The sequence below is a fragment of the Natator depressus genome, chromosome 10 (assembly GCF_965152275.1).
Source record: "Natator depressus isolate rNatDep1 chromosome 10, rNatDep2.hap1, whole genome shotgun sequence".
Taxonomy (NCBI): Eukaryota; Metazoa; Chordata; order Testudines; family Cheloniidae; genus Natator; species Natator depressus.
In genome coordinates this window covers 4,305,476-4,331,462 of record NC_134243.1, presented here as the reverse complement: position 1 = coordinate 4,331,462, position 25,987 = coordinate 4,305,476, and the positions used below count along the sequence as shown (strand labels likewise).

Here is a 25,987-nt window from a genome sequence, read left to right as displayed (position 1 = left end):
CAGGGTTTTGATTCATTTAAAGAAGGAGATAGAGTTTGGGCATCTCCAAATTCAGTGGTGTTCGGGCCCAAGTTTTGGTTCAGGCCAATCTGGAGAGAGCCAAAACCAAACTGGACTCGGGCCTCTTTGGAAAGTTGAGAAACACGAGTTAAACTTTTTAGAGGTTTGATTCAAACCAATGAAGTGCTCCAAGAGCAGCTGCTCTCATAGGATTCCCCACCCAGCTAAAACTAGAAGGCACTGGTCAGACAGCCTTGGCTCCTGAGCCGACCAGCTGATTCTCATCCCAAAGAGATTCAGCCAAGTTCAGCTCCTAGAGGCATCTCCAAGAGTTTGAAGGTGCTACATGCTTCAAGTTATTCTCTCTTTTGTGTCCCTTGTTAGACCTGTTATCTATCTACCTTTTATTCTTAGGCTTCTGGTCAGAGACCATTGGCAAGTCCTAGGTGGAAAGATCTGCTGCAAGTTCCCAAAGCCCCCTGCACCAGCGTGGTCTGCTAGGATTTTAGTGTCTTCTTAACCAGCTAGGAAGGGCAGAGGGTTTGAGAACTCCTTGTTGCCAGTTTCCTGAGCAGCACCCAACCCTGACTCTAAGAATGGCCAACCACAGCAAGGAAAAGACATCTCTTCTTGTTTTGCCAGATCTATGGTCATGTACATCTGCTGCCATGGGAAACAGGACCTACTGATCCGAAAACGGGCTTCTGCCCAGTGAGCTGAAGGAGATGCGCCATTGGGTTACAGCTCTTATTGATCTTTAGCCACAAGGCAGGGGGAAAAAACCCTTCTAAACCGGGGAGGGCTGCGTCCAGCCAGTAGAGCTGCACGTATGCATTAGCCACTCCATTCCACCTCTGCTGATCATAAGCTGGATCCCAGGTTCTAAGCCACAGTGGGACAGTAGCAACAGGTATCAATCAGCCCTTTAGAGATCCCAGCTTTGTCCCTCTGAAGGTTTTTTTTAATGCCATGGTTTTAATTTTGTCCAATTTCCCTTTTTCAGAAAATTTTAGTGATGCCAAACATGGATGATCTCATCATTCCCATCATGCACTCCGGCTTGGAACCCCAGCCCTCCATGGAGGGGCCATTCAAGCAGATAGCCAGAAGCGGCTTTGAAGAGTGACCCACTGGCTGGGTCAAGACACTTGGCAGAACTCTGAAGGATTTGCTGAGATGCCCAGCTAACCTGGGCCTGGCCACCGGTTGCCACACAGGAGCCAAAATGCTGATCTGAAGTCTCCCAGTTCATCTCTCCATCTTGTCTTCAGCATCCCCCAGCTCAGCAAAGGAGCCTCTTCTTCAAATATGACACAGAACATTAAGGACAGAAACATACATCCCCAGGGGAGGAGCAAGTTGGAGTCACCCAAGCATACAAAACTCCAGGTAGCTCATCCATCACCACCGGGTTCCTCTGGATTAATACAACTCCCTTGTGGCCAGATGGGCATTTTCTGTGCCAGCCAGGCAGGAACTTGCTCAGCACTGTCTGCTTTACAAAGGGGGGGTGCAAGAAACCCGGGGTGGGAGGGGGTTGCCTGAGGTCCAAGGAGTGTTAATCAGACGTTACGATCAGAAATGGCCCAAGCTTAATGCATCAGCACTGGACACCCTTTAAATGGGCAGCCGGGTCTGCCAGGAAAACTGCAGGCAGGAAATGAACTGAAACACAGATGAAACACCCATAACCCTCATTGCCCCTACAAGTGTTTTATTGTACTCCGAGTCTCACCACCACCCAGAAGGCTGAATGGAATTGTGGGCATCCCTACGGCATCCACACAGATTGGACACGTAACAGTGAGGTTACCTGGCTCTGACAGCCCCAGCCCTGGGGAGGGGAGGACCATGTGCCCATCAGCCTGGGGCGGAGCACATAGGAGGTACAGGCAGGGATGCAGAACCCTGCTCCTGGCCAGGCAATGGCTGTCGCAGGGGTTTAGTTGAAGGGGGAGACTGGGGAAAGCAGCCATTTGATAGTAACCAGGCAGTACTGGTGCAGGGAGGGGCTGAAATAGTCACGTGTCAAAATCCACTGAGTGTTTCAGCAGGCGAAGTTGGGGCAGAGGGTAGGGATGTGGGGGTGAACCCCCCAATACCTAAGGGTGGGGGAGCGCTCAGTATGTCAGGGAAGGGAGTGGAGGGGAAGTCCTATGAGCCCCAGAGAGAGAGAGCGGTTTGTAGACAAAAACGGAGGCAGCATTGTCAGCTGCCCAGGTCCAGCCCGTCCTCAGCTAATGCCCTTCGCCCAGGCAGTGCACCCTGCGCCGGGGAACGCAGGAGGCCGTGGGAATGCCTGGGCACGAGGCACTGTGCAGGTCAGGGCTCGTGGCAGCACCTCTAATGGGTCAAAAGCAGGGGAGGAGACAGCAACAGCCCTCTTCTCCCATCCCAGGCCTGGGGGAGCCCCAAAATGGAGGGCTGGAGTGAGCCAGCCGGCAGAAGAGGTGGGGATCAGGAAGCCGGTGGAGCAGAGGTCGGAGGGAGATCGAGTGGTGTCTGTCAAGCTTTGCAGAGCACCAGCCATGTGACAGCACTGCCGGGCATTAAGGGATTAACTCTTCAGCTGGCACAGCTTCCCTGGCCTGCCTTTGTCCTCACTGACGCTCACAGATACTGCGCCCCAATTCCATTCTGCCCTGGGAGTTACCCCTGATGGGGCCATTAGCAGGAGAGGCCTGGGCTCCCTTGGTATTGAGCCCCTCTGCACGAGGCCTGTGCCCCACTGAAGCTGGCCCCCTCTGCCTTGCAGTGAACAAGACAGAGAGAAGTAGTCTCCTACCGGCATTTTAGTTTGCTCTGTGCTTCCTCACTGTGGCGCGTTTCAGGAGAGACACATCTCAGCCACCAGCAATGCCACAAGCATCTGAAAACACCAAGAGGACCAACCCTGTACGGGACAAGGATGAAAGGCGCCCATCTGGACTACAGCATGAGGCACGAAGTGGGACCATTTGATCCTCCATGCAATAAAAGTAATAGATTCTGTCCAGGAACATCACGGCACCCTGTTAAACCAAGGGGCTTTGCAGACCGGGTGGATGTGTAAGAGAAGAGCCCAACTGAAGCAATAAAGTTTGCATTCATCCACCAGGGATTCAGCCTGGGATGTGTTTGATGTTATTTTCCATTTATATTTATTGTGCTTCACGTCTATATTGCCATTTCAGCATGGCTTTTCTTTGCAACCACTCACTAAAGACCAGGATGTAGAACTAACTGTCCATGGTCCATCTAGCCCAGTAGCTCTTCTTCCAACAGTGGCCGTTGCCAGATGCTTCAGAGGGAGTGAATAGAACAGGGTAATTTATTGAGTTATCCATCCCCTGTTGTCCAGTCCCAGCTTCTGGTAGGTGGAGGTTTAGGGACACCCAGAGCATGGGGTTGTGTCTCTGACCTTCTTGGCGAATAGCCATTGATGGACCTGTCCTCCAAGAACTTATTTTTGAACCAAATTATACTTTTGACTTTCACAACATTCCCTGGCAGTAAGTTCTATAGGTTGATTCTGCATTGTGTGAAGTACTCCCTTGTGTTTGTTTTAAACCTGCTGCCTATTAATTTCATTGGGTGACTCCAGGTTCTTGTGTTATGCGAAGGGGCTCTACCTCCTTAGTTGTCTCTTTTCTAAGATTTCCCTTTACAAAAGCCGTGTTGACTCTTCCCCAACACACTGTGTACGTCGTGTTCATCTATGTGAATGATAAATTCTGTTCTTCATTTGCTTGGTACTGAAGTTAGGCTTACTGGCCTGTAAATGTCAGGATTGCCTTTGGGGCCCTTTTTAAAAACCAATGTTACGGAGGCTAATTTAAACAATAGGTTCCGTAGCAGCTGGTAGTTTTGCAGTTTCACAAATGAGTTCCTTCAGAACTCCTAGGTGAATCCCGTCTGGTCCTGGTGACGTATCACTGTTGAATTGATCAATTTATTCCAAAACCACCTCGATTGACCCCCTCAGTCAGGGACAGGTTTTCAGATTTCTCACCTAAAAAGACTGGCTCAGGTGTGGGAATCTCCCTCACATCCTTTGCAGTGAAGACCGATGCAAATAATTCATTTTTGTTTCTCTGCAATGACCTTGTTTTCCTTGAGTGCTCCATTAGCACCTCGATCATCCTGTGGAACCACTGATTGTTTGGCAGCCTTCCTGCTTCTGATGTACTTAAATTGCTGTTAGTTTTCCAGTCTTTGGCTAATTGCTCATCAAATTCTTTTTTGGCCTGCCTAATTATACTTTTACACTGGACTTGTCAGAGTTTATGTTCCTTGCTATTTTCCTCAGTAGGGTTTGACTTCCACTTTTGAAACCGTGTCGTCTTGCCTCTAACCGCCTCTTTTACTGTGTTGCTTAGCCACGGTGGCCCTTTTTTTGGTGGTCTTACTATTTTTTAACTTGGGGATAGACCTATTGTTTGAACCTCTATTATGGTGGTTTTCCAAAAGTTTCCATGCAGCTTGCAGGCATTTCACTCATGTTCTTTTTCATTTCCATGTAACTCGCCTCCTAGTTTTTGTGTAGTTGCTCTTTTTGAAGTAAAATGCTACTGTGGTGGGTTTCTTTGGTATTACCCCACCACCACCCATGAAGTTAAATTTAATTACATTAGGGTCACTATTACAAGTCGGTTCAGTTATATTCACCTCTTAGACCAGATCCTGTGCACCACTTAGGACTAAATCAAGAATTGCCTCTCCCCTTGTGGGGTCCAGAGCTAGCTGCTCCAAGAAGAAGTCATTAATGGTGTCTAGAAATTTTACCTCCGCATCCCGTTATGAGGTGACATGTTCCCAGTCAATATGGGCATAGTTGAAATCCCCCATTATTAATGGATTTTCTGTTTTTGTAGCTTCTGTAATCTTCCCGGGTATTTCAGTCAGCATCACCATCTTAGTCATGTGGTCAGTAGTAAATTCCTATCGCTATGCTCTTACTGTTCACGCATAGACTTTCTATCCATAGAGATGCTGTGGTATTGTCTGATTTATTTAGGATTTTTACTATGTTTGACTCTATGCTTTGTTTCATATAGTGCCACTCCCCCCCAGCACAACCTGCTCAGTCATTCCTCTATATTTTGTAACCTGGTTTTACCGTGTCCCATTGATTATTATTGTTCCACCAAGTTTCTGTTATGCTTATTATATCAATATCCTCCTTTAATGCCAGGCACTCAAATTCACCCATTTATTATTTAGACTTCTTGCATTGGTATACAAGCACTTCTAAAATGTGTCAATATTTAGTTGTCTGCCTTCATGTGATGTAATTGAATGGGATTCTTTTTTATTTGACTGTTTCTCTTCCATTCCTACCTGTACTTTACCAACTTCTATCCTCTCCTCCTTACTAAGATATAGAGTATCCCCTTTAATAAATCTCAAACCCCCCATCACCACCACCAAGGGATGTGTCTGTCTGAACCACATGGTCCTCCAAACCTGTCGGCTTTCCCCCCAGCCCTTAGTTTACAAACTCTTCCCAGCTTTGGCTATTTCCCAACTCTCCAATCTATATACCTTGGTTTGCTCATCTGTAAAATGGGGATAATAATATTTCCCTACCTTTTATGGAGTGGACACGAAATATTACTGACGACTTTGTGAAGTGGATTGAAGTCCTCTGAACAGATCCAGGGCTATCTTTCCTCTTCCCATGCTAGTATCACAGAGTTCAAATGATGGCCTAACCTCACACCATTCAGACTGGAAATAAAGCGTAAATTTGTAATGGTGAGAGTAATTAACCATGGGAACAATTTACCCAGGATTGTGGGGGATTCTCCGTCACTGACAATTTTTAAATCAAGATCAGATGTTTTTCTAGAAGATCTGCTCTAGGAATTATTTGGGGGAAGTCTCTGGTCTGTGTTCTACAGAAGGTCAGACTAGATGATCGTAATGATCCCTTCTGGCCTTGGAATCTATAAATTTATGATCATGGCTCTGAGGGGCCACGCTAGGGTGGACACCTGTCATTCAAACACAAGGGAGAGATTTTTGATTGCTCAGCATCCTTTTCGGAGAATAACGAGCCAGTCTCCTCTCCTGTTCTCTGCTCATTTTGTTCTGTTCTAACTGGGTGCCAGCCCGACTTGGGGCTCTGTAACGATTTGTGACAGGTGATGACGCCGTCCCAGCCACGTTCACTTCTCATCTCCCCCAGCAAAGGCCTGTGACAAGCAGCAACGCAGACGGACAAAGCTGCATCCTCATGAGCCCCTGTAGCAGCAAAGTTCCTGCCTGTCTTCCCTTGTAATCAGCTGGGTAAAATGTCAGCTAGCGACAGTGCAGGAGGGAGCCAGAGCCCTCCCCCCACCTCCCTCCTGAGGCATGTGAGCACAAATCTCTTTAGACTAGTCCTGCATGAAAGGACATCTCTCTTACCCTCCCAATCAGTACCAATGGGAGCCTCCCCCTCCATCTGCAACCGGCACAATCCTGAGCCCCTTCTAACTGCCCCATCTCCCGATTTGTACAATGGATACTTCCCCCCCACACACCTTGAGATCCAGGGATGAGTAGCTCATAGACCCATGGGGTTAGAAGGGACCATCTAGCCTAACCCCCTGCCAAGATGCAGGATTTGTTGGGTCTAAACATCCCAGACAGATGCTGTCCAGCCTCCTTTTGAAAACCGCCAGAGAAGGAGCTTCCACGACCACCCGAGGTGTCTGCTCCATTGGCCGACTGTTCCTACAGTTAGGGAGTTTTTCCTGAGATTTAATCTAACTCGGCTGTGCTGTAGTTTGAACCCTTAGCCTCTTGTTCTGCCCTCCGTGGCAAGAGAGAACAACTTTTCTCCATCCTTTTTATGGCAGCCTTTCAAGTATCTGAAGACCGCTCTCATATCTCCCCTTAATCTCCTCTTTTTAAACTAAACACACCCTCTTCCTTCAGCCTTTGCTCATGTGGCTGCATTCCACCCCTTTGATCATCTTGGTCGCTCGCCTCTGGCTCCTTTCCAGTTTCTCCACCTCCTTTCTATACCTTGGTGACCCAAACTGGACAGTCCTCCAGCTGAGGCCTAACCAGCACCGAGTAGCACTGGGCAAGTGTGTCTGGAGGTGGGGACGAGGCTTCCTGGGGAACTTCTTACTCTCTACTGCTGCTGTCCAGGAAAAGCAGGTTCTTCAAGGAATTCACCTAGTTTCAACTTCCAGAAAAAAGTATCCGCTCCTTTTTGGACCCTTTTTTCTGGAAGTTGAAGCAAGACAAATCCAGACTGGAAATAAGGTGTAATGTTTTACCGGTGAGGGTAATTAAATCATTGAATACCTTACCAACGGTCGTGGGGGAGTCTCCATCACTGGCAATTTTTCAATCAAGATTAGATGTTCTTCTAAAAGATCTGCTCTAGGAATGATTGTGGGGCAGTTCTCTGGCCTGGGTTACCCAGGAGGTCAGACTAGATGGTCACAATGGTCCCTTCAGGCCTTGGAATGCGTGAATATGCATTCCACTGAAGTTATAGGAAGTGTACTCGCTTCCACCCAGTCTGCATTTTGTCCTTGGTCACATACATACACAAAGCCATGATGCATAGGCTCATGCTGAGCCAAGTTCTGCTCTTGGATACAGCAGTGTAAATCTGGAGTAGCTCCAGTGAGGTCAGTGGAGTCACTCTGGATTCACAGATCAGTGTAGCCAGAAGCAGACTGTGACTGATACTAGTGAATCAGTCACAGTAAAAATCCGCTCCAATACCTTGTCTGACCCTTCCATCCTTCTGCCCTTGGAATCTATGAAAGATGCAATCATCCTGCCCAAACGAGGCAGGGCAGAACCAGCCTTGCTGATATGCCCGGCTTTTCCAGGCCTTACAGGATTCATCTGTGCCAGCTCTTCTTTTCCTCTCCTGAAACAGATGCCAGCCAACAGGCACTGAGGAGGAAGGGGAAGCCTGGTCAGCTGGGGTCTCACCTGGGAGTGAAAAAGCAAAGGCAGCATGTCAGTTGCAGATAAAATCCCCCAGCTGGTGCTCCCGGTAGAGCAGGAGTGACTCTGACATGCTTCTTCTGCAGCTTCCAGGAGGATTCCTCCCACTCCTGGCTGTGCCCAGCATAGCAGGAAGGATGGAAGAACTTGGTGACCTGAGGGCAGGCTTTGGGCCCAAGCCTCCCTCCATGGAAGTCGATAGCAAAACTTCGATTGACTTTAAAAAGGGGCAGTTAGCTAATGAATCCCAGAACAGGCTTATTATGCCCACTGTAAACAGCCCTGCGTGGAGCTGCGCGGTCACCTCATTTCTGGGAACAGCCAGGAGAAAACGGCTTCTTGCACTGCCAGCCAGGGTAGTGCACAACTGATGCCTTGTATCTCAGAGTGCCAATGGCCATTCCCTAGACAGCACGAAAGAATTAGAGGGCAGGATCTAGGGGATGTCCCTGAGTCCCCAACAGACCCCTATACAGCTCAGCTAAGAAAAGGCATCTCCAGGGATCGGAGTCTCACTGGACCAGTTTCCCCCATGACTGTCTTCTCAGCAGCCCTGTGGATCTCAATACATGGGGAGAAGACTCTGGGATTGACTGATACCAAACTCCTCTTACACCAGACACTAAAAACAGGGACTAGTTTAAGCTTATTAATAATGGCGCCAGAAGAAGACAGAACAGCTTAGGCCTGGTTTGAAGTCCCTTTATTGGAGGTGCCAGGTTACAGTGGCCATGTGTAATTCAATCCCCTACAATTCTTCCTGGGTTTCTGGCTTCTCCTTCACCAGCTGTTTCTTCTGGGGGCCCTAAAACACAAATGAACAGGTGAGAAGAAGAGATCCCATCACCACTAGCTGATGAGTTCAAGATCCACATTACAAGCCTTCCCCAAGTGTTACCTAGAAAGGCAGTAGGTGAGCTGGATGCTGTGGAATTTCTATTCAGATGTGACCACTTTTCACTGCACAAGGCTAGCAACACTAGTTGTTCATTTCTATTCCCTGGCTGCGAACTCTCAGCTCTCCTCCTGAACGGCAGCAGCTGTCTAGCTGTGCTCTCTAGAAACCCTCCTAACCCTGGAGGAATGGGGGTAATGAATTGCCTGTCCCTGGACTGGCAGTTTGCTTAGCTGGGCGGCATGGAAAACTTCAATGACTGGTTTGCTACTGAGCCCAGCAAGCTGGCCTGGGGTGATTGGGAAGATTGAGTGGTAAAGTAATCATATTGATTACATTATAGCATCATGACTGTGACCAGACAGATGAGGTTGTGTCAGGAGAATTTCCTATACAATCCTGTTTCAGGAGATTGCATATGACAACTCCTTCTGAGCAGAATTTTGGAGTAGGGGTTTCTGGGTTGGGTTACCATCAAGGGGATAGATTCTCAGCTGAGTCAATGGAGCTACACAGATTTACACCTGCTGAGGACGGGGTCCCAGCTCTTCTAGTTTACAAGAGAGGGAGAAAATGGTGGTCCGTGCTTTGTGGGGCTATTGTTTTGCTTCTGCCCAGCTAAATGTTACTGAATTAAATTAAAATGTGGGGAAGGTTCTGGGTGCTCAGCCCTCGACAGGTGAAGTTCAGCTGCTTCAAGATAATGGGTTTAATAGAGCAGTATTTCTGTGGCCACTTAGGACTTAATCAATGTCACCATGCTGCCACCCTGGCCACTCAGAGGTGACAGCAGGGACAGAACTCGTATCTTCCTGCTCCATAAGCTCAGCCCCCTAGCACATGAGCAAAAGGAGAATCTCCAGGAATGGTCAGTGTCGAAGCTGCAGCCCTGTGCATTAACCTCCAGCCATCCCGCGAGTGGTGTGAAGGGGTTTTATAGCCAGTCCTCCTTACCTGGAGAGAAGTTAAACATATGTGAAACTGACTAGTCTAATAGTCAATCGGCCAGATCCAAACCTGGTGTAAATCAGCATCGCACTATTGAAGTCATGGAGCCATGCTAATGCACGCTGGCTGAGGATCTGGTCCACTTAGTATCTAGTCAATTTCACTTTCAGATTTATCCCACAGCACAAGGCGGTGGCGGGGTAGGCTGCAAACACTATAAAGGAATGTCGGTCTGGTTTTTGGTTTATAAACCCGTTTCCGCTGAGATTTTTAAAATGTATATGATTTGGGTATTGAAAAGCTTATTTACAAAAAATCCCAAATATGAGGCCAAATCCAACCTGACCTTTTTCCTTTAAAAACATTAAAAGTTTAAGGCAGTCCAATCAAATCAAAGAAATGTACAATTAGGAGTGAAAGACACCATATGTCCAACAAGATGCTACCAACTTAACGGCTTGTTGAATGCACTGTGAGTGCAAACTGGTTGACCATATGGTACATTATTTGCTGGCTTTGGCTAGCTTGTATGACTCTCTCAACCGTCATGTTCCCTCTTTAGCATTGTTTCTGGCAGCTGAACTGCCCTTTATGCAAGACAGTCCTGTTCATTGATTTGGTGGTCTTTATTTTCTGGGTCAGGTCCTCAGCTGGTGTTAATCGGTGTAGCGCCTTTGAAATCGATTGAGCAAGGTTAATTCACACCAGCTGAGAACCTGGCCCTCTGATTGCAAAGCCAGCAGAGAATTAACTCACCATGAAAGCTCTCTTCTCTTGAGAAGTCTGGAAGCAGCCGTGGCCAAACTTGGAAGTGGTATCAATGAACTTCAGTTCGATGGGTTCCAGAGCCCGACGGCTGCTGTGCACTAGAAGGGACTGGAGAGCAAAAGTCACAACACATTAGGCTTATGTTTAACCAGAAATATGAAAGCATGCTTTGATGTGAGTGGAGTTAAGACATTTCATGCATGTCCATTAGCCAATCACTCCAGCAACAGTGGTTTCCTCTGAGACACACCCCAAGTAGCTTTCAGAGTAGCAGCCGTGTTAGTCTGTATTCACGAAAAGAAAAGGAGGACTTGTGGCACCTTAGAGACTAACCAATTTATTTGAGCATAAGCTTTCATGAGCTACAGCTCACTTCATCGGATGCACCCGATGAAGTGAGCTGTAGCTCACGAAAGCTTATGCTCAAATAAATTGGTTAGTCTCTAAGGTGCCACAAGTACCCAGAGTAGCATGACTTTAAGTGCCCTTGCCTCTCAGTTCCCACTTGGAACTGAAAGGAAGTAGCAGAGTGTGTCAGATTATTCAAGGACCGCTTCCAACAAATGGCAAAACAGTTCTTAAGGGAGACGAGACTGGCTGATCTGAAACTGGAAACACCATATCAGTGAGAATGGCCTGGCAACACACCTCTCTGGAAAATGGCCCCCTGGAAAACCACTACATGACTCACAAAATCAGGTCCTTCCTTACGCGCAGCCTCGGCACTTACTTTCGAGGGGGGGGGGGTTACCTTTCTGAGAGTGAGCACCCGTTTCTTAGTGCCCATGACGCAGCCCTTCAGCATGATGAAATCATTGTTGACTGCACCGTAGTGAGGAAATCCACCCTGCAGGAAAAGACAGAGGACAAGATTGCAGCGGTGAGATGTGTGGCTAACAGATCTGCATCAGGAAGTGACATCTGTTATAGCAAAGCAGGGTATTTATTATTTAATTATTAATCATCCTTCTTATTAACTAACCATTAACATGCTTTGCGCTTATCATACGCAGTGCAGCCCGCCCGTGAGGTCTACAAATACTATTACCCCCATTTTACACGGGGGCAAGCTGTCACAGAGGATAGAGCTGGGGCTGCAATCTTTTGTTCAAAACCATTTTTTTTAAATGGGAAATAGACTTTTTGTCCAAACCGACATTTCCAACTTGGATGAGATTTTTCTGGGTTTCTGCTGACAAACCAAAAGCCTGTAAGGCAAAAAATGCCAGCTGAAAACAACTGTTTGTTGTTGTTTTTTGGATGTGGAAAAGCAAAAATGTTGCAACTTTTGGTTACTAAAAACAAAACAAGGAATTAAAATCAAAATTTGTGTGGCCAGAAAAAATATTTCCCAACCAGCTTTTCCCCAACAGAAATCTTAAGTGACTTGCCCCAGGCCATGTCTCTGGTCAGTGGCAGAGTCGGGAATGCAGGAGTCCCAGCTCCAGCCCCAACACTTCCTATTTCTTTAGCCCTTTTACCAGCGGCGTGATCGTCTTCTCGGTGACATCGTAGTTCGTCGCGGCGCTGTTCTTCACTATTTTGCCATCTTGTACGTGGACTCCACGGCCAATACGGTAAATCTGGGTGAGAGCCCAGGTTGAAATGGAGTTAATGGCTTTAGGACACAGTTACAAACAAAGCATCACCAACCGAGCACAAAAAACAGAGATGCCAGGTTGGGATAAAACACACAAGCTCATCTCAGATGTTGTCAGCAGGCAATGGATAGAGTACGTCCCTGCCCATGGGCATGGACCACTGTGTCTGGACAGCGCCTAGCACAATGGGGTCATGGTCAGTGACTCAGGGTCCTAGGCGCTATGGTAATAAAAATAATCAACAATAATAACATCACCAAACGAAGCCTTAAATTCCCTCCTGCCCTGAAATTACATGCATGACAGAGAGATGGCTCAGTACAGGAGAGAAGAGGGAAGGGGGCTCGAAAGGAGGAGAAACTGCACTAGGCCCAAGGGAGGTGTCACATCGGTGTCATACCTTCTTGTTGAGCTCCGTGCGATGGTGGTAGCCCTTCTGGCCAGCCCGGGCAATGGAGTAGCCCACCCGGGCTGGATGCCAGGCTCCAATGCAGGCCACTTTGCGTAAGCCTTTGTGAGTTTTCCTTGGGAGCTTCTTGGCATGCCAGCGGCTGGTTACCCCTAGGAAAGCAGGACGGGATGATACTATCAGAGGAGCCAAGGGGGAAAGGTGGTGGTGCTTCAGAGCCAGAAATCAGAGCGAGTGTCTGGGGGGTTTGTCTTATGTTGCATCTCAAGTTATGAGAAGACGGTGGGTCAGATTGAAGCAAACAGCCATTTTCAGAATCGGGGGCCCATGGACAGAACTGTACTCACTTCGCATTGAACTGACTGGACTACGGTGTATCCCCACACGCGTGCGCACACACACACTCTGGTTTTGTCAGCACTGAAATGACCTTTTGTCCTTATTTTGTTTACTTCAGATTTCGGCAGGCCAAGTGCCTTTAGGGCTCCCATGAGAACTAAGCCCATAACTAATGACAGGGCATTTTGAACCTGGTAAACGGAACCAAATCTGCTAAAAAGAGAACAGACGTATGGGAACAAATCCAGCGACTCTTTGGTGTCCCTCGTGAACTGAGGTGGGGGGCCTCTCAGTCTGGCTGCTGCTCAGCCTACATCTCGAGGACGACCACCTCTACTGGCACTAATTGTCCACCCCCCCCCCCCGTCGATCATCTCGGATGATGAAATAAGGGAATGAGAAATGAACCCCCATCTTGTCCTCCAGAAGAGGACCCCCAGGACATGGAGGGTTGCCGTGTACTGTCTGTGGGATGCTCGCACTACCACTGCCTCTGTTGTACCCGCTCTGGGACTAGGCATTTCACCAACACTAAAAACAATGTTTTAAAGAAATGTGCAGTCAAAATAAAGTGGAGTCTGTTCTCCTGTGGATGTCACACAAGGTGAAGCTTTATGCATCAATGTTAATTATTCACAATGATGCATAGATTCTTCACTGTGTTTAATTGTGAATTACTATTAATTAGATGAGGTCAAGAAGCCATGCCTTGACAATCACAGATTAGTAAATAATGACTATTAATAATAATATTAAGTCCTCAGCACTCGTATGGCTTTTTCATCCACAGATCTTGAAGCACTTGACATAGCTGTCAGTGTCACTATCTCCATTTTACAGATGGAGGAACTGAGGTGCAGAGAGGGCATGCAACTGGCTCAGGGCCACAGAGTGAGTTGATGTGAGCACTGGGATTATAATTTAGGTCTCCCGACTCCCCGTCCTGTGCTTACTCCACTAGAAAATGGCCTCCCCCAGGAGCATCAAGGAGGCCTCACAGCACAATACCCACGCAATGTGTAAGCACCCCTCTGCCCATCCTCCTCAGAGGATCCATGCCAAGCCCCATGGCAAAGGACCCTCCCTCCCCCTGTACCTTTCATCCCGCGCCCCTTGGTCACCCCGATGACGTCGATCATTTCGTTCTGGCTGAAGACTGTGTGCACAGAGACCTGCTTCTCCAGCTTCTCGTGAGCCCAGTCCACCTTGTCAGCCACCGTCCCACCGTTCAGCTGAATCTCCATCACGTGGGCCTTCTTCTGACGCAGCGGGAGCAGCTTCATCTGCATTGGGCAGCAAAGGCCAAGAAATGACACCAGGCCTGTGGGTGTGAACGTGTTCCCAGGGGCAATAGCCCTGAGTGCTGCAGGGAGGAGACAGGGCCAGCTTGGACCCAAGCGGGCTGTTTGCAGTTCAGTCTGCCTGAGTCTAGCTAATCTGTCTACCCAGGTGTACATAAAGCACCCACTCACTGTGCTGTCTCCCCAGCAGTGAAGCCCTAGATGTGGCATTTCAGGGTCTCTTATGCTTTTATTATATCTCAGCAGAGCTGCAGACTCCTGGCTGGGGAGGGGGAGAAGAGCACTCACCGCTGGGGGGTCCATTCACCCTGGAAAAGAGAGAGGCAAGCAGGTGGCTTTACTCTCCTACCACCCCATCCAGCCAGCAGCATGAACAGGACTCCGAGGGAGCTGCCTCCAGCCCTGCAGCTTGGGGACAAGTCAGCCTGAGAGAGAGAGGATGGAACCGAGAGAGGGAGAATCCTAGAGGGTCCCCCACAAACTAACCCTGATGGGGAAAAATAACCCATCAAGCCATGAAGTGTCTGTTGTGTGAGTGAGGCACATCCAGTGCGCACGCTCACTGAGCACACGCATGCGCACACACTTACTAAGCACACACACACTTTCACTAAGCATACATCCCCATATGTGTGCACACATTTATATAGGCATGCGCACACAGCATATATGTATACACACATACTCTAAGCATCCCCCATGTGTGCACACAGCATGTGTGTGTATACACACATGCACACACACTCACTAAGCACACACACACACACTTTCACTAAGCATATATCCCCTATGTGTGCACACATCTATATATGTATACACACACACATATACACTAAGCATACACACTCACTAAGCACGCGGTGTGGCTAGGAACAGAGCGAAGCCCACCCTTCCTGGGGCAGCCAGACACAGACAAATGGAAACTGGGCTCTGCTAACTAGCATTCACTGTGGAGTGCTGCAGAGAATCCTCTGAGCCCAGGGGCTGGATGGATTTTAACGGGAGCCTATCTGTGGGAACTGTGTGTGTCGCTGAAGCTCACCAGCTGTGCAGCAGCATGGATACAACCACAGGGCCAAACCCTCCAGCCCTTACTTATAGGGGCAGTCCTACCAGCTCCAACGGGACTATTCAGAGGCAGACTGGGGACTAGCTCAGCAGCGTTTTGTGCTATCGGCCTGCACTTCCAGCTGATTACTCTGCACCGTGGGCGGCCTTCTCCTCTCCCCAGCCTCAGCAGCACTTGCCAGCCCCACCAATGCAGCTCAGACGGATGCAATCCCACAAACGGCCATGCAACCAGCCCCGGGCTCCCCAAGACGATCCCCTCCTCACACAGTGCTAGAAGGCAGCGCTGCGGCATCACCTCCCCTCCCAGCGACCTCACGTGGTGTCACATCCCACTTTTCAAAATCAGCTGGTAGTGATGGCTGCAGCCTGGCCTGTCCATGTCACGTAGCCAGACACAACTTTAGAACTGCTGTGGCAAGCTGACAAGCCCGAACTAGCCCAAACGGAGGCCTCTGTGCCCTCGGGCCAGCCCAGACCCTCCTGGGCTCTGAGGAGTTGAAAGCTCCCTGAGATCCAAATTCAAATAGCCCCTGAGTATCCAGTCGCTCTGGGACCTGGCAAGCCCTTCCCTGCAGCCAGGCTCACAGGTTATTTTTACCCCATCACCTGACACCAGTTGCTAATTTGAGATGAACTCATCAGTGGGCCTTTGACCCTTGCCGGGTGCCAGCGTTACACCTTTCACTGAGGGGCTTGGGAGCAATGCCTGCTCCCTCCCAAAGAGCTTGCGAGTGCCTCTGGCACTTCCCACTGCGAGCCCTGTGGCTTCTCCAGGGTCCTGAGCAGCAGCAAGAAGATGGAAAACCCCAGGCCCAAGCCTTCCACAGTAGTCGGGGTGTCAGTGCCAGGCTCCTGGGAGAATCCAAGTGTAGAGACTTCCATTGTGCCCTTGGATTCCCCCTTGCACTTTCAAATGGACAAGGTTGCTCTCTGGTAAGTGGCTGCAACAGTCAGCATGCACCTCTTGCAGCATGCACATACCACATCTCCAGCACCCACTAACCTGCCTGCTACTCCAATCCCCAGACCAGTGACAAGAGGCCCCATCCCCCTCCCAGCCAACAAGACCCTCCATTCCCCTCCAGTGATGAGAAGTGCCCTGATTCCCACTTGCTAGTTGCTCTCAGCTTCCAAGCCCTCACCCCACTCAAACAGGCTATTGGGGTCAAGCCCCACACCCTGTGTGAAGTGCTGACCTGAGTGTGGACGATGACTCGAATGATCTTGCAGTACTTCTTCATGGCCGCAAAATCCTTCTCTAGCTGTTTCTTCCCATCCTTGTCCTGCCATTTTTTGCAGTACTTGGTGAAGGCTTTCTTCTTACTCTTGTGCCTAAGGACAGGAGCCTTTTAATTATGCTGGAGACTGGAATAATGAAGCACAGAATCTCAGAAACACAGTGCAACATGTGTGACAAGGTTACTTATGTGCTTAAGGCATGCTATTGGAAGCATCATGCATCCACAGCTCATTGCACCAAGCTGAGGTGAACATACGAGACCATTAGAGGGAGCTCAGAGTAGGAAATGGTGAAAGGACGTTAATGGACTGACAGCACTTGTAATTCTGGCAGCTTTTTTTATAGAGACTCCAGTTGACGCCCACTGATTTGCTCACTTAGTGAAGTCAAAATACACCAGCAAAAATAGAGCTAAATAGAAATGAGACAAACCAGTCTCTCTAGTGAGGATCACGGACATTTTAGGGGCCAGATTTGAAGGCATGTCTACACAACTATTAAAGCCATAAGTTTGCTCAATTACAAAGACTCAAGCAATCACTTTCCCCACTGCCGCTCCAAGATTTGGGGAGTCAAGCTCTACAATGGTGCGGAAGGGCCACAGGCTAGATTTTGCTTTAATTTACACCCCCGGAAACCTGGAATTACTCTATTGACTTCAATGGAGTTACTTTGGTGAACCAATTACAACGGTGAGCAGAATCTGGCCTCAGCTACGCGATGTATCATTAACCTGTGGAACTCACTGCCACATCACCGAGATTAATAACTCAGTACTATTATTACACTAATCAGAAATTTGTGCGCACACATTTTTATTCACAGAAGCCAAAACGGTCGTGTCACACAGCTGTGCACAATTAAACAGCTGCTGGATTTCACCCCAGAGGCGGCTGCAGATGGGCGAAGGATTCTAGTGTGGATACATTACGGGGAGCCTTTTGTGGCTAACATGGGGGTGGGGAAAGGGGACGCTGTTACAGTTGCCAGGAAACCCATGTGCCGAGAGAGTCTTACCAGTTCTTGTAGAAGCGGCGTCTGCATTCATCGCTGAGGTGCTCAGCAAAAATGGTCCTGAAATTTCTCAGGCCCCTGGGCGTGTCTATGTATCCCACAAGCCCAACCACTACCAGAGGCGGGGTCTCCACTATTGTGACTGCTTCCACCTCTTCCCTCTTGGAAAGCTCTGAAATCAAAGGGTGTAGCAGTGAATTCAATGCGAGTTGACTGCTCAGCGTCTCACAGGACAAGGTTCTTTCAGGGGAGCCAAGGGTGGCCAGTAATTCTCTTAATTAGATACCCAAGTTCATGGTGCTCAATGCACCTTCAACTACACTGTGTCCCAGCAAAGGGCAGCTGTCAATTGGTGCCTCCGCCTTTTATAAAGGCAAATTAGCTGAGAGCAGATGGGGATGCCAGTTGCACAGAAATGGAGACCTACCTTTGTCTACTGACCAGAAAGCAACACAACTTCCCCACCTAAACGCTGGGATCCCATGCAGAGTATAAGGGAAGTTATCCCTCCATGGGCCATTCACTGCTTGGCTTCTTTGCCAACAGGGAGCTAACTAATACCAGCTGTGCTGATGACCTTTGATATAAGGTAGGAATTGCACTGAGAACGTCTAAACAGCTGCCAGATTATTTTTGGTCATTGGTGAACTGCCATTTCAAATCCAGGCTAGGTTAGAGAGGAAGGGCTCCATCACCCATTTCCAATCCCCACGAGCTATCCATCCCAGCCGGCTATAAGTGACTTTTCCCTCTATTCTTTCCTGGACTCGAACTAGCTGATTCAATCAAAGCCTCTTACTCAGTCCTGGCCTGTGAACTTCTCGTAGGATGTGCGTCATGCCAGCTTTGTAGCCCAGAAAGGCTGTCAGGTGGACTGGCTTGCTGGGATCATCCTTGGGCCAGGTCTTCACCTTCCCTCGGTGACGCCGGCTTCTCTTATGAGGGAGGAAGCCCAAGTGGCCATGCCTGGGAGCTGAAAACTTGCGATGGGACTGGGGGAAGGCAAGAAACAAAAAGGATTCAGTTTTACCTTCAAACCCAGAAGGGTATGGGCCTGAGCCAATGCTGACTGAAGACAATGGGAATCCTTGGACTTCAGTTAGATCATCTGTATGTACATTACAGATTTCAGGACAGCAGCTTGTTACATCAGGGCCCATCTGCTATATGGTGTTTAGAAATAAAAAAGAATTATATGAATTACAAAGACCATTATGTATCTCGCCGACGGATGGATAATCTCAAAGTCTTCGCAGACCTGAGAGAGGAAATTCACAAATAATTTTTTCCTCCATTTCCAGTAACAGAGGAAAAGATCTCCCTAAAGGGACAGATCTTGAAGTTTATAAATGTAGTCCCCAGCCTTTGCGTCAAAGCATTCAAGTCTCCGTGAAAACTGCTGACGAGGATTTGCTAAATAAAACACCCTGACTATAATTGTCCTTCTTTCGGCTAAGAGATGCACAATGTTTTCCAGTTTTTCCCCACTTTGGCGTTCATTATTATTCTTAATATGTGTCATGGCCACACATAGAGGGCCCGGTCAGGGTTTGTACAGCATTGTGTGCGGTGCTGCACAAACCCAGAGTGAAAGCGAGGCCCTGCCTTGATGTCCATACATTCTCATCCAGACAAGCAACAACCAATGGCGGTAACTAACAATTGGAAGACATGGGGGAGGGTGGACAAAGGAAACCATAAGAAGAACATGCACGTATACAGGCCAAATATGTACTTTGTAAAGCAAACTATGAGCATTAACTAGAAAAGTCACAATCATGAACTCAAGCTGTGCATAGCAACCACTACCCCTTCGGAGGAAGTTGGACAAATTCTTACAATAGCCGCATAAAGTCGAGGTTAAGGGAATCAGCCCAGCAGCAAAGGGGTAAATTTACATTCACTACACTACAACTCCCTCTTGTTTATTCAGTAATTCCAGTACCAGGTTTCCCTTTCCCCTAAGCTTATTCTCCAACCCAAAGTGGAACTGACTGTTGATTTCAAGCCAGTTTCAAATGTGCTGGTTTAATCTGCCGAATGAATATCTCAAGCCCATTAAATGTTCTACCCTACAAGCTACAAGACATTAACATGGAACGTTACAGACCATGGGAAGTCTTCAGCACAGGTCAGCAGCCCAACGAGGCAGTCACCAAGTACCTCTACAGTCTAATACCTAAGATGTTTATCAGTCTGAAGACACAAATTTAGCTGCTGGCTTCATTCAACGCTATATTCATTTCATACTCAGCAAATCGGCCAGGGTCTGACTCTAACAACAGTTGATGTGGTAAAGGTCAATTGCCAGTGTCTCAATTTACCACAGAAACAAACCGAACATGAATGGAGGGAATTACAATTGCTACCTACAGCACAATATATGAAGACAAAATTCTGCCCTCATTTACACCTAGGCAACCCCATCACTCCCCACTAGATAACTACATTCCTAATTAACTACCTCCAGAGTTTTTTTTTCTCATGCACGCCTGCCCTGCTGGCAACTCCCCAAGAGCAGGGGCCTAGGCCTGGTATTCCCAAAGGGGATGTTATGATTGCTTTGTTACCCCAGGGCAGGGAAGATTCCCCTCCTCTCAGTAGCGTGATTTCCTGTACTTAGCAGCACTATATTTAGAACTATCACTAAAGGGCAGCCAACATATTCCGTGTATATACTGCTACATAAAATGGCCAAATCCTGAGCTCAGACCCCAATCCTGCAACAAGCTCCAGGCAGGTGGATCCCTGACCCCACGCAGAGCTCATCACAGGACTGGGGCTTTCAATTCATACTCAGGCCAAACTCATCCATTTCACTAGGTATGGACAGAGTAAGAATCTCAGGGTCCCCTCCCCTCCCACCCACCACTCCTGTATTGTCTCCTGTGCTCTGTTCAGCCCAAACAATGAGGGCTTTCACACAGTCAAACAGATCGCATGAGGGGAAGCATTTCCTGATATCTCTTTAGCCCTTTCACTGTGCAACACTGACACAGTGTCTATTCAACGGCAGTAACATTTCTTTAAGTGATGATATTTCATTAGACCTATTCAGAGAGGACATAACAGGTGCGTTGGCCAGCATCTGGTGGTGTGCTTTAGCTCAAGTAACTAGCTGTGCAGTAAGAAAGAGGTTAAAATCTATCAGTAAAGTATATTTTAATAGCCCTTGTTTGTTTTTACTCATTTTAGTTACTTGGGATCTGCTTAATCCTTTACTTTAGGTCTTCCATAGTCTGCCTATCCGGAGGCTAATGGGATCTGACAGGATATGTAAGAGTTAATATTGTCACCCATCTCTATGAAAATCAAGACTGTTCTGATTTTCAAATATTTTTCCTGGACCCACAATCAGCAGCTCACAGAGGTCTCCAAAATATCCCATGTTTGAGCAGAAGTGGGGTGGGGAAGGGAGATGCAAATACAATCCCTTCTTTCTTCTGGGTCCATGTTGTACCATACAGTATCATGTTGTGCTGGTACTTGCACTAAATGAAGATTTTAAAAAGAGAGGCAAATTGGCTGTCTGATAGGATGCCACCCGGCCTATGTTGTTTTCTCTTTTTTTACTAGCTTGGCTGAGGTTTGCATTTGCACAAAAACCAGTTAAACCTCGACAGATGCCAGATCTTTTCATATCTCTACATTTAGTAATAAAAATAAAGCCCCCGTCTGTGGAGAAAAAGTGACGGGCGTCATCACCGGATTGTTTTAATCCTTCCAGAAACAGCCCCACGTCTCAGAACAAGTGAATGTTGCCACAATATCCAGCTAAAGCATCACTACAGGGAGAAGTGGGATTGCCCACTGTTAGTCTTCAAGGGCCTGATCCTGCCCCCTTTGAAATCTAAAGGAATTTTGTCCTCGACTTAAATGAGAGCACAAATCCTTCCCCCTCCCAAAAGCTCCAGAACCACTTAACCAGGGGCCTTTCATTTTTCCCTTTTCAAAAGCTGGCGGCATCACAACACGCAGGGCTGTGCGTTCCCGTGTTTCTGAGCGCGGCAGGGCACTCTGCTCGAGGGGACCCAGCAGCGCCCAGGGGGGATTCCCACAAGAGGCGAGTCAGGGCTGCGGACTGGGAGTCAGGACGCCGGGGTCCCACTCCTGGCGCTCACCGCAAGCAAAGGCAGAAACAAGAGCCCAAGACCCCCAGCAGGCAGAGTCGGGGTTCCTGAGCTTTTCCCGGCCCCCGGCAGGGAGCCAGAGGGCTTGCGGAGTTTGTGCCAGGGGGACTCATCGGCGGTAGGGGTCCCAGAGGGCTCGTGCCGGGGGCAGGAGCCCTGGGGCCGATCCCCCGGGGTGGCACAGCTCTTTGCGAAGGGCGGGGGGGGGGCGGTTCGAGGCTCCCCGGGGGCAGTCGGTTCGAGGCTGGGAAGGGGGTCCCAGGGGTACTGACCCACTCTGGCCCGTTCCGGCCCGCCTGGATCCCGCTCCCCCCGGGACTGAGCCGGCCCCCCCCGCCCTTAGGAAGGAGCGAGGGGTGCATGGGGCGGGAACACCATCGCTGGGGGTGGGGGGTCAGTTGCCCCCCCATTTGCCAGGCTCTAATATAATCACATATCATGTGCTACATCCTGACCCCCCCTCCCCGCCGGCGCGTGCTGCCCTGGCAGAGGCTCCCGCCGGCGGCATTCTCCGCCGTACCCCTCCCCGAGACAACGACCGGAGGAACTACATATCCCAAGGGGCATCGGGGGGAATGTGTGGAGCTGCGCATGCGCATTGGGCGCCCCCCGTTTTCTGCCCCGGAAACGAGACTCTCTCTCCCGAAGCGCCACGCGGCAGGACGCTACCCTGGTTACGCAGGCGTCTCCGTCACCTTTGACCTTTGCCCCCCCTTCCAGCTTGTGTAGGGGGGTCGCCATCTTGTCCGGGCCGGCGGTGAAGGAGATTCCGGGCCGCTGCTGTGTCGCGATGCCGGATGACTGGGACCCGGAGGTGTACAAGGGGCCGCCGAGCCGCACCCCCGTCCCCGAGAAGCGGACGTCGCTGCCTAACCCGGTCACCATCATCCAGACCCTCTTCTACTACAGCGTCGACGCGCCGGTCACCTTCTTCCGAGGTAGCGGGCCGGGCCCCTGCCCCACTCCGCCGGGTGGATCGGGCCCCCCCGCAGCCAAGCGGGGGTCGGTGCAGGGGGGGCCCTTCCCCGCCCCTACCCGTGCCCGGACGGCGCCCGCCTCTCCCGGCCCATCCCCGTGGAGCTAGGCCTAGCCCCGGGGCACGGCACGAACCTGCTGCGGGGCAGGGCTTCGGGCTGCACGCTCGGGTCAGGGTTCACCCCGACCCCGTGCTGGGTCCCAGCCGCTAGTAGGGGAGCCCCGGGCACCTCTCCCTGCCTGACAGCTGCTGGGCTTCATGGATAGGGTGACCAGACAGCAGCTGAAAAGGCGGGACAGAGAATGGGGGTAACAGGCGCCTATATAAGAAAAAGTCCCCAAAAAACCGGGGCATCTGGTCACCCTATTTATGGACATCCCCAGCTGACCTGTTGCTGCCAGAGGGTCATGGGAGACCGTCCCCTCCGAGCTCCATCCCAGCCACGTGCGATCGCTTCATGATTCCCTGTTCGGTTTGTTCCCTCTGGGGCACCCGGCACTGGCCGCTGTCGGAAGACAGGAGACTGGGCTAGATGGACCTTTGGTCTGACCCAGTGTGGCCGCTCTTATGATCTGCCCCAGACAGGGCGTGGCACTCTGGGGATGTGTCCCACTCCCGTCTGGCGGTACTGCCCAGTGCCAGGTTGCTTTCAGTGCCATGTGCTCTCTGGAGTCGTCCCCCCCACCACACTCCCTTCCGGGTTATGCACTGATCCCTTATTGCTTTTTGATGGAGTCATTCATCACTTCTGATAAAGTGAGGAACGCTGGTTTCCCTTCCCTGGTTTGTTTTGAACTCCGTGGTAGAAAATATCAGGCTGATAACCCAGAGGGCAAGTGACCTGCCTGATTTTGTGACACTTAAGACATCGTAGTTAAGCATTTACTGTATTTCCATAGTGTTCCAGCTTAGCAGTCTCTCAGCAGAGTTAGTTCTGGAAAGTGATGGCAGATGGACATGCACCTGATATTACAATCATTCCTGCCTAGACAGTGGTACATAGGCTGTATAGAAGGTAACTCGAGATTTTGTTGCAGAACAGAATACATATTGCAAAATTCCTTTCATTTTTATTTTCCAAGTCACCCAATACATGTTAGGTTATGGAGACAATTTTTGTTGTGTCCTGTATGATTTCCATCCTAAACAAGAACTGTACCGTGTCCAGTAGTTGTTTTAGTTGGTTCTGTCCATCTCTTGTTTAGCACGGTTTGAAGGAAATATTTGATTAGTACCTTGAAGGTGCATGAATGTGGTGGTTGACTCTTGCAGAATGGATTGAGCGCCAACACGCGAAGAAAAAATTTTATTACTATCATCGGAATTACCCCCGGGTGCCAGATCTAACAGAGTGCTTGGAGGATGACTACATATGCTTCTTTGAAGCTGAGGCGCAGTGGCGGAGGGACATGTATGTATATCTACTGCATAGCTGCCGTGGCTTTGGAGCCTTATTCCATTGACGAAACCTACTGACGGGTCTCTTCGAGCACAAGATTTTTTTCCTGGCAGTAGATTGCCTGGGATTGGTATGCAGCTTTCATGTGGTTTGAAGCTGCAAAAATCACGGTGCATTCGCCCCCCCCCCCCATGGAAGTTTAGAAGCCTGTGCCTGATTCAGTCATAGCTTGTCATAGTGGATATTCCACAGAGGTTTCCCCCAGCTCCTGCTCCACTTTAGGAAGCTTCTCTGTGGCTAGCAAAGCCAATAAGCTTCCTTAAAAGCTTATTTCAAATATTGGTCAGCTGCTGGTTTTCATCCATCCCTGACAGAATTACAAATATCTTTGCTGCAGCATGCCTGAGCTGGGCTCTGAGAATAGAACCCAAAGATCACTACTGATTCTCCTTCTCTGATACCACTACATATGGCATTGCTGCCAGGCTCCTGGGGCTTGATTTTGCTTAGTTCTGCTTCAAAAAAATTGTATCCCCTATTAAAGCAGCTAATAAAATGGCCTCTTGTTTTATCCAGAACGTAACTTATTACAGTATTCTCCAGCTGCAGGAAGTTATTGCCACTGCCGCCATCACACTGATCTCTCTCTCACACAGGAAAGTTGATCAGGAAATTGTGAAGATACTTCAGGAAAGGGTGGGAGCTTGCCAGCAGAGGGAAGGACATAGCTTCGTTCAGAACTGTGCAAAGGAGATGGAGCAGTTTGCTCAGGTTGCTAAAGCCTATCAAGATAGATGTGAGTAAGGCCATTTAAGGCCTCAATTTATTTGAAAATGTTCAGGCTTGACTGCGGCATGACTGGGGGGGGAGAGAGAGCAGGAGAGGATGTCTACTATCCTAAACCTAACCTAAAGATTTGGAGACTGGTGCCCTCAGCTCGTGAAAGAGGGGCCCTAGAGCAACCCTCTTTGATAAGTGCTCAGAAAGGAACTGTGGCTATGCTTTATTCAGAGCAGGGGTGGGCAAACTATGGTGGCCTGCAGGATTGCCACCCCGTGGCACCATGGGCCCTGTGCCGCTCTGGGAAGCGGCCAGCACATCTCTGCATCCCCTGACGGGGGGCAGAGGGCTCCTCATGCTGCTCTTGCCTGTGGGTACCTCCCCCGAAGCTCCCATTGGCCGCTGTTCCCTGTTTCTGGCCAGTACCTACAGGCAAGAGCAGTGCGTGGAGCCCTCTTCCCCCCTTCCCTCAGGGTTGCAGGGACGTGGTGCTGGCTGCTTCCCAGAGCAGTGCAGGGCCAGGGACAGAGCAGGCAGGCAGCCTGCCCTGGCGCACACCATGCCACCCTGGAGCTGCTCCAGGTAAGTGGGGCCAGATCCTGAACCCCTCCTCCCTGCACCCCAACCTCCTTCCCTGAGCCCCCTTGTACACCTTACACCCCTCCTCTGCCTGAGCCCCTTCCTGCACACCGCACCCCAGCCCTACATTCATAGCCCTGCATGCAGTCTCCCCACCCAGATGTCGCCCTCAGGCCAAAAAGTTTGCCGACCCTTGGTTCAGAGGATGGAACTGTAATGAAGTGGGATGGATGGTATTTAAAACCTTGTTAAAGTCTTCAGTGGGGCATCAAGCTAAAGAACCTGACTGAACACTTCACAGCATTTCTTCTAATCTTGTTTTAGATGCTGATCTTGGTGCCCCTGGAACTGCTAGAAAATGTTTAATGAAGCAGAAACATAGAATGATTGCAGAAAGAAAAGCACAAGTAGAAGCAAAAGATTAAGCTCAAATCTTCAATGCGTAGTATTTGAAGTTTAAGGTTTGAATACTGTATTGTGACAGGTCTTGAGTGGTAGCTGCGTTACTCATTATATTATGTGAATCTTCTAATGTACCTGGATGCTGAGGCTTGTATGACTCAACTGTACAATAAAGCGTTTGCAGAGAATATCTC

General features: G+C 49.4%; 3 protein-coding genes across 8 annotated transcripts in view; 2 read left to right on the top strand and 1 right to left on the bottom strand.

Annotated features, from left to right (window-relative positions):
• LOC141994338 (testis-expressed protein 2-like) overlaps positions 1–3,284 on the top strand; it is a 37,159-nt gene extending 33,875 nt beyond the window's left edge. For all 3 annotated transcript variants that reach the window (XM_074964548.1, XM_074964545.1, XM_074964546.1), the window contains exon 12: positions 1,004–3,284. In XM_074964548.1, coding sequence (XP_074820649.1) covers positions 1,004–1,126 — 123 coding nt within the window. In that variant the 3' untranslated portion in view covers positions 1,127–3,284. The remainder of the gene's footprint in view (positions 1–1,003) is intronic.
• A 5,343-nt stretch (positions 3,285–8,627) lies between these two features.
• Positions 8,628–23,319, bottom strand: RPL3L (ribosomal protein L3 like). 4 transcript variants are annotated; one of them, XM_074965023.1, is made up of 10 exons: positions 23,022–23,319; positions 18,558–18,690; positions 17,531–17,699; positions 16,470–16,605; positions 13,998–14,184; positions 12,554–12,714; positions 12,034–12,135; positions 11,304–11,399; positions 10,541–10,660; positions 8,628–8,746 (listed from the first exon to the last, which is right to left on the bottom strand). In XM_074965023.1, the coding sequence occupies exons 1-10, from the start codon at positions 23,040–23,042 to the stop codon at positions 8,690–8,692; spliced, it is 1,182 nt and encodes a 393-aa protein (XP_074821124.1). In that variant the 5' UTR covers positions 23,043–23,319; the 3' UTR covers positions 8,628–8,689. The 4 variants fall into 4 exon arrangements, with proteins under 4 accessions (XP_074821124.1, XP_074821126.1, XP_074821123.1 ...); XM_074965025.1 differs by having other exon boundaries at positions 18,558–18,687; XM_074965022.1 differs by lacking the exon at positions 18,558–18,690 and adding an exon at positions 18,327–18,519.
• Positions 22,350–25,971, top strand: NDUFB10 (NADH:ubiquinone oxidoreductase subunit B10). Its single transcript, XM_074965028.1, has 4 exons — positions 22,350–22,595; positions 23,906–24,044; positions 24,689–24,828; positions 25,716–25,971. Exons 1-4 carry the CDS (start codon positions 22,448–22,450, stop codon positions 25,814–25,816), a joined length of 528 nt encoding a protein of 175 aa, XP_074821129.1. The 5' UTR covers positions 22,350–22,447; the 3' UTR covers positions 25,817–25,971.
• Positions 25,972–25,987: the final 16 nt, after the last annotated feature.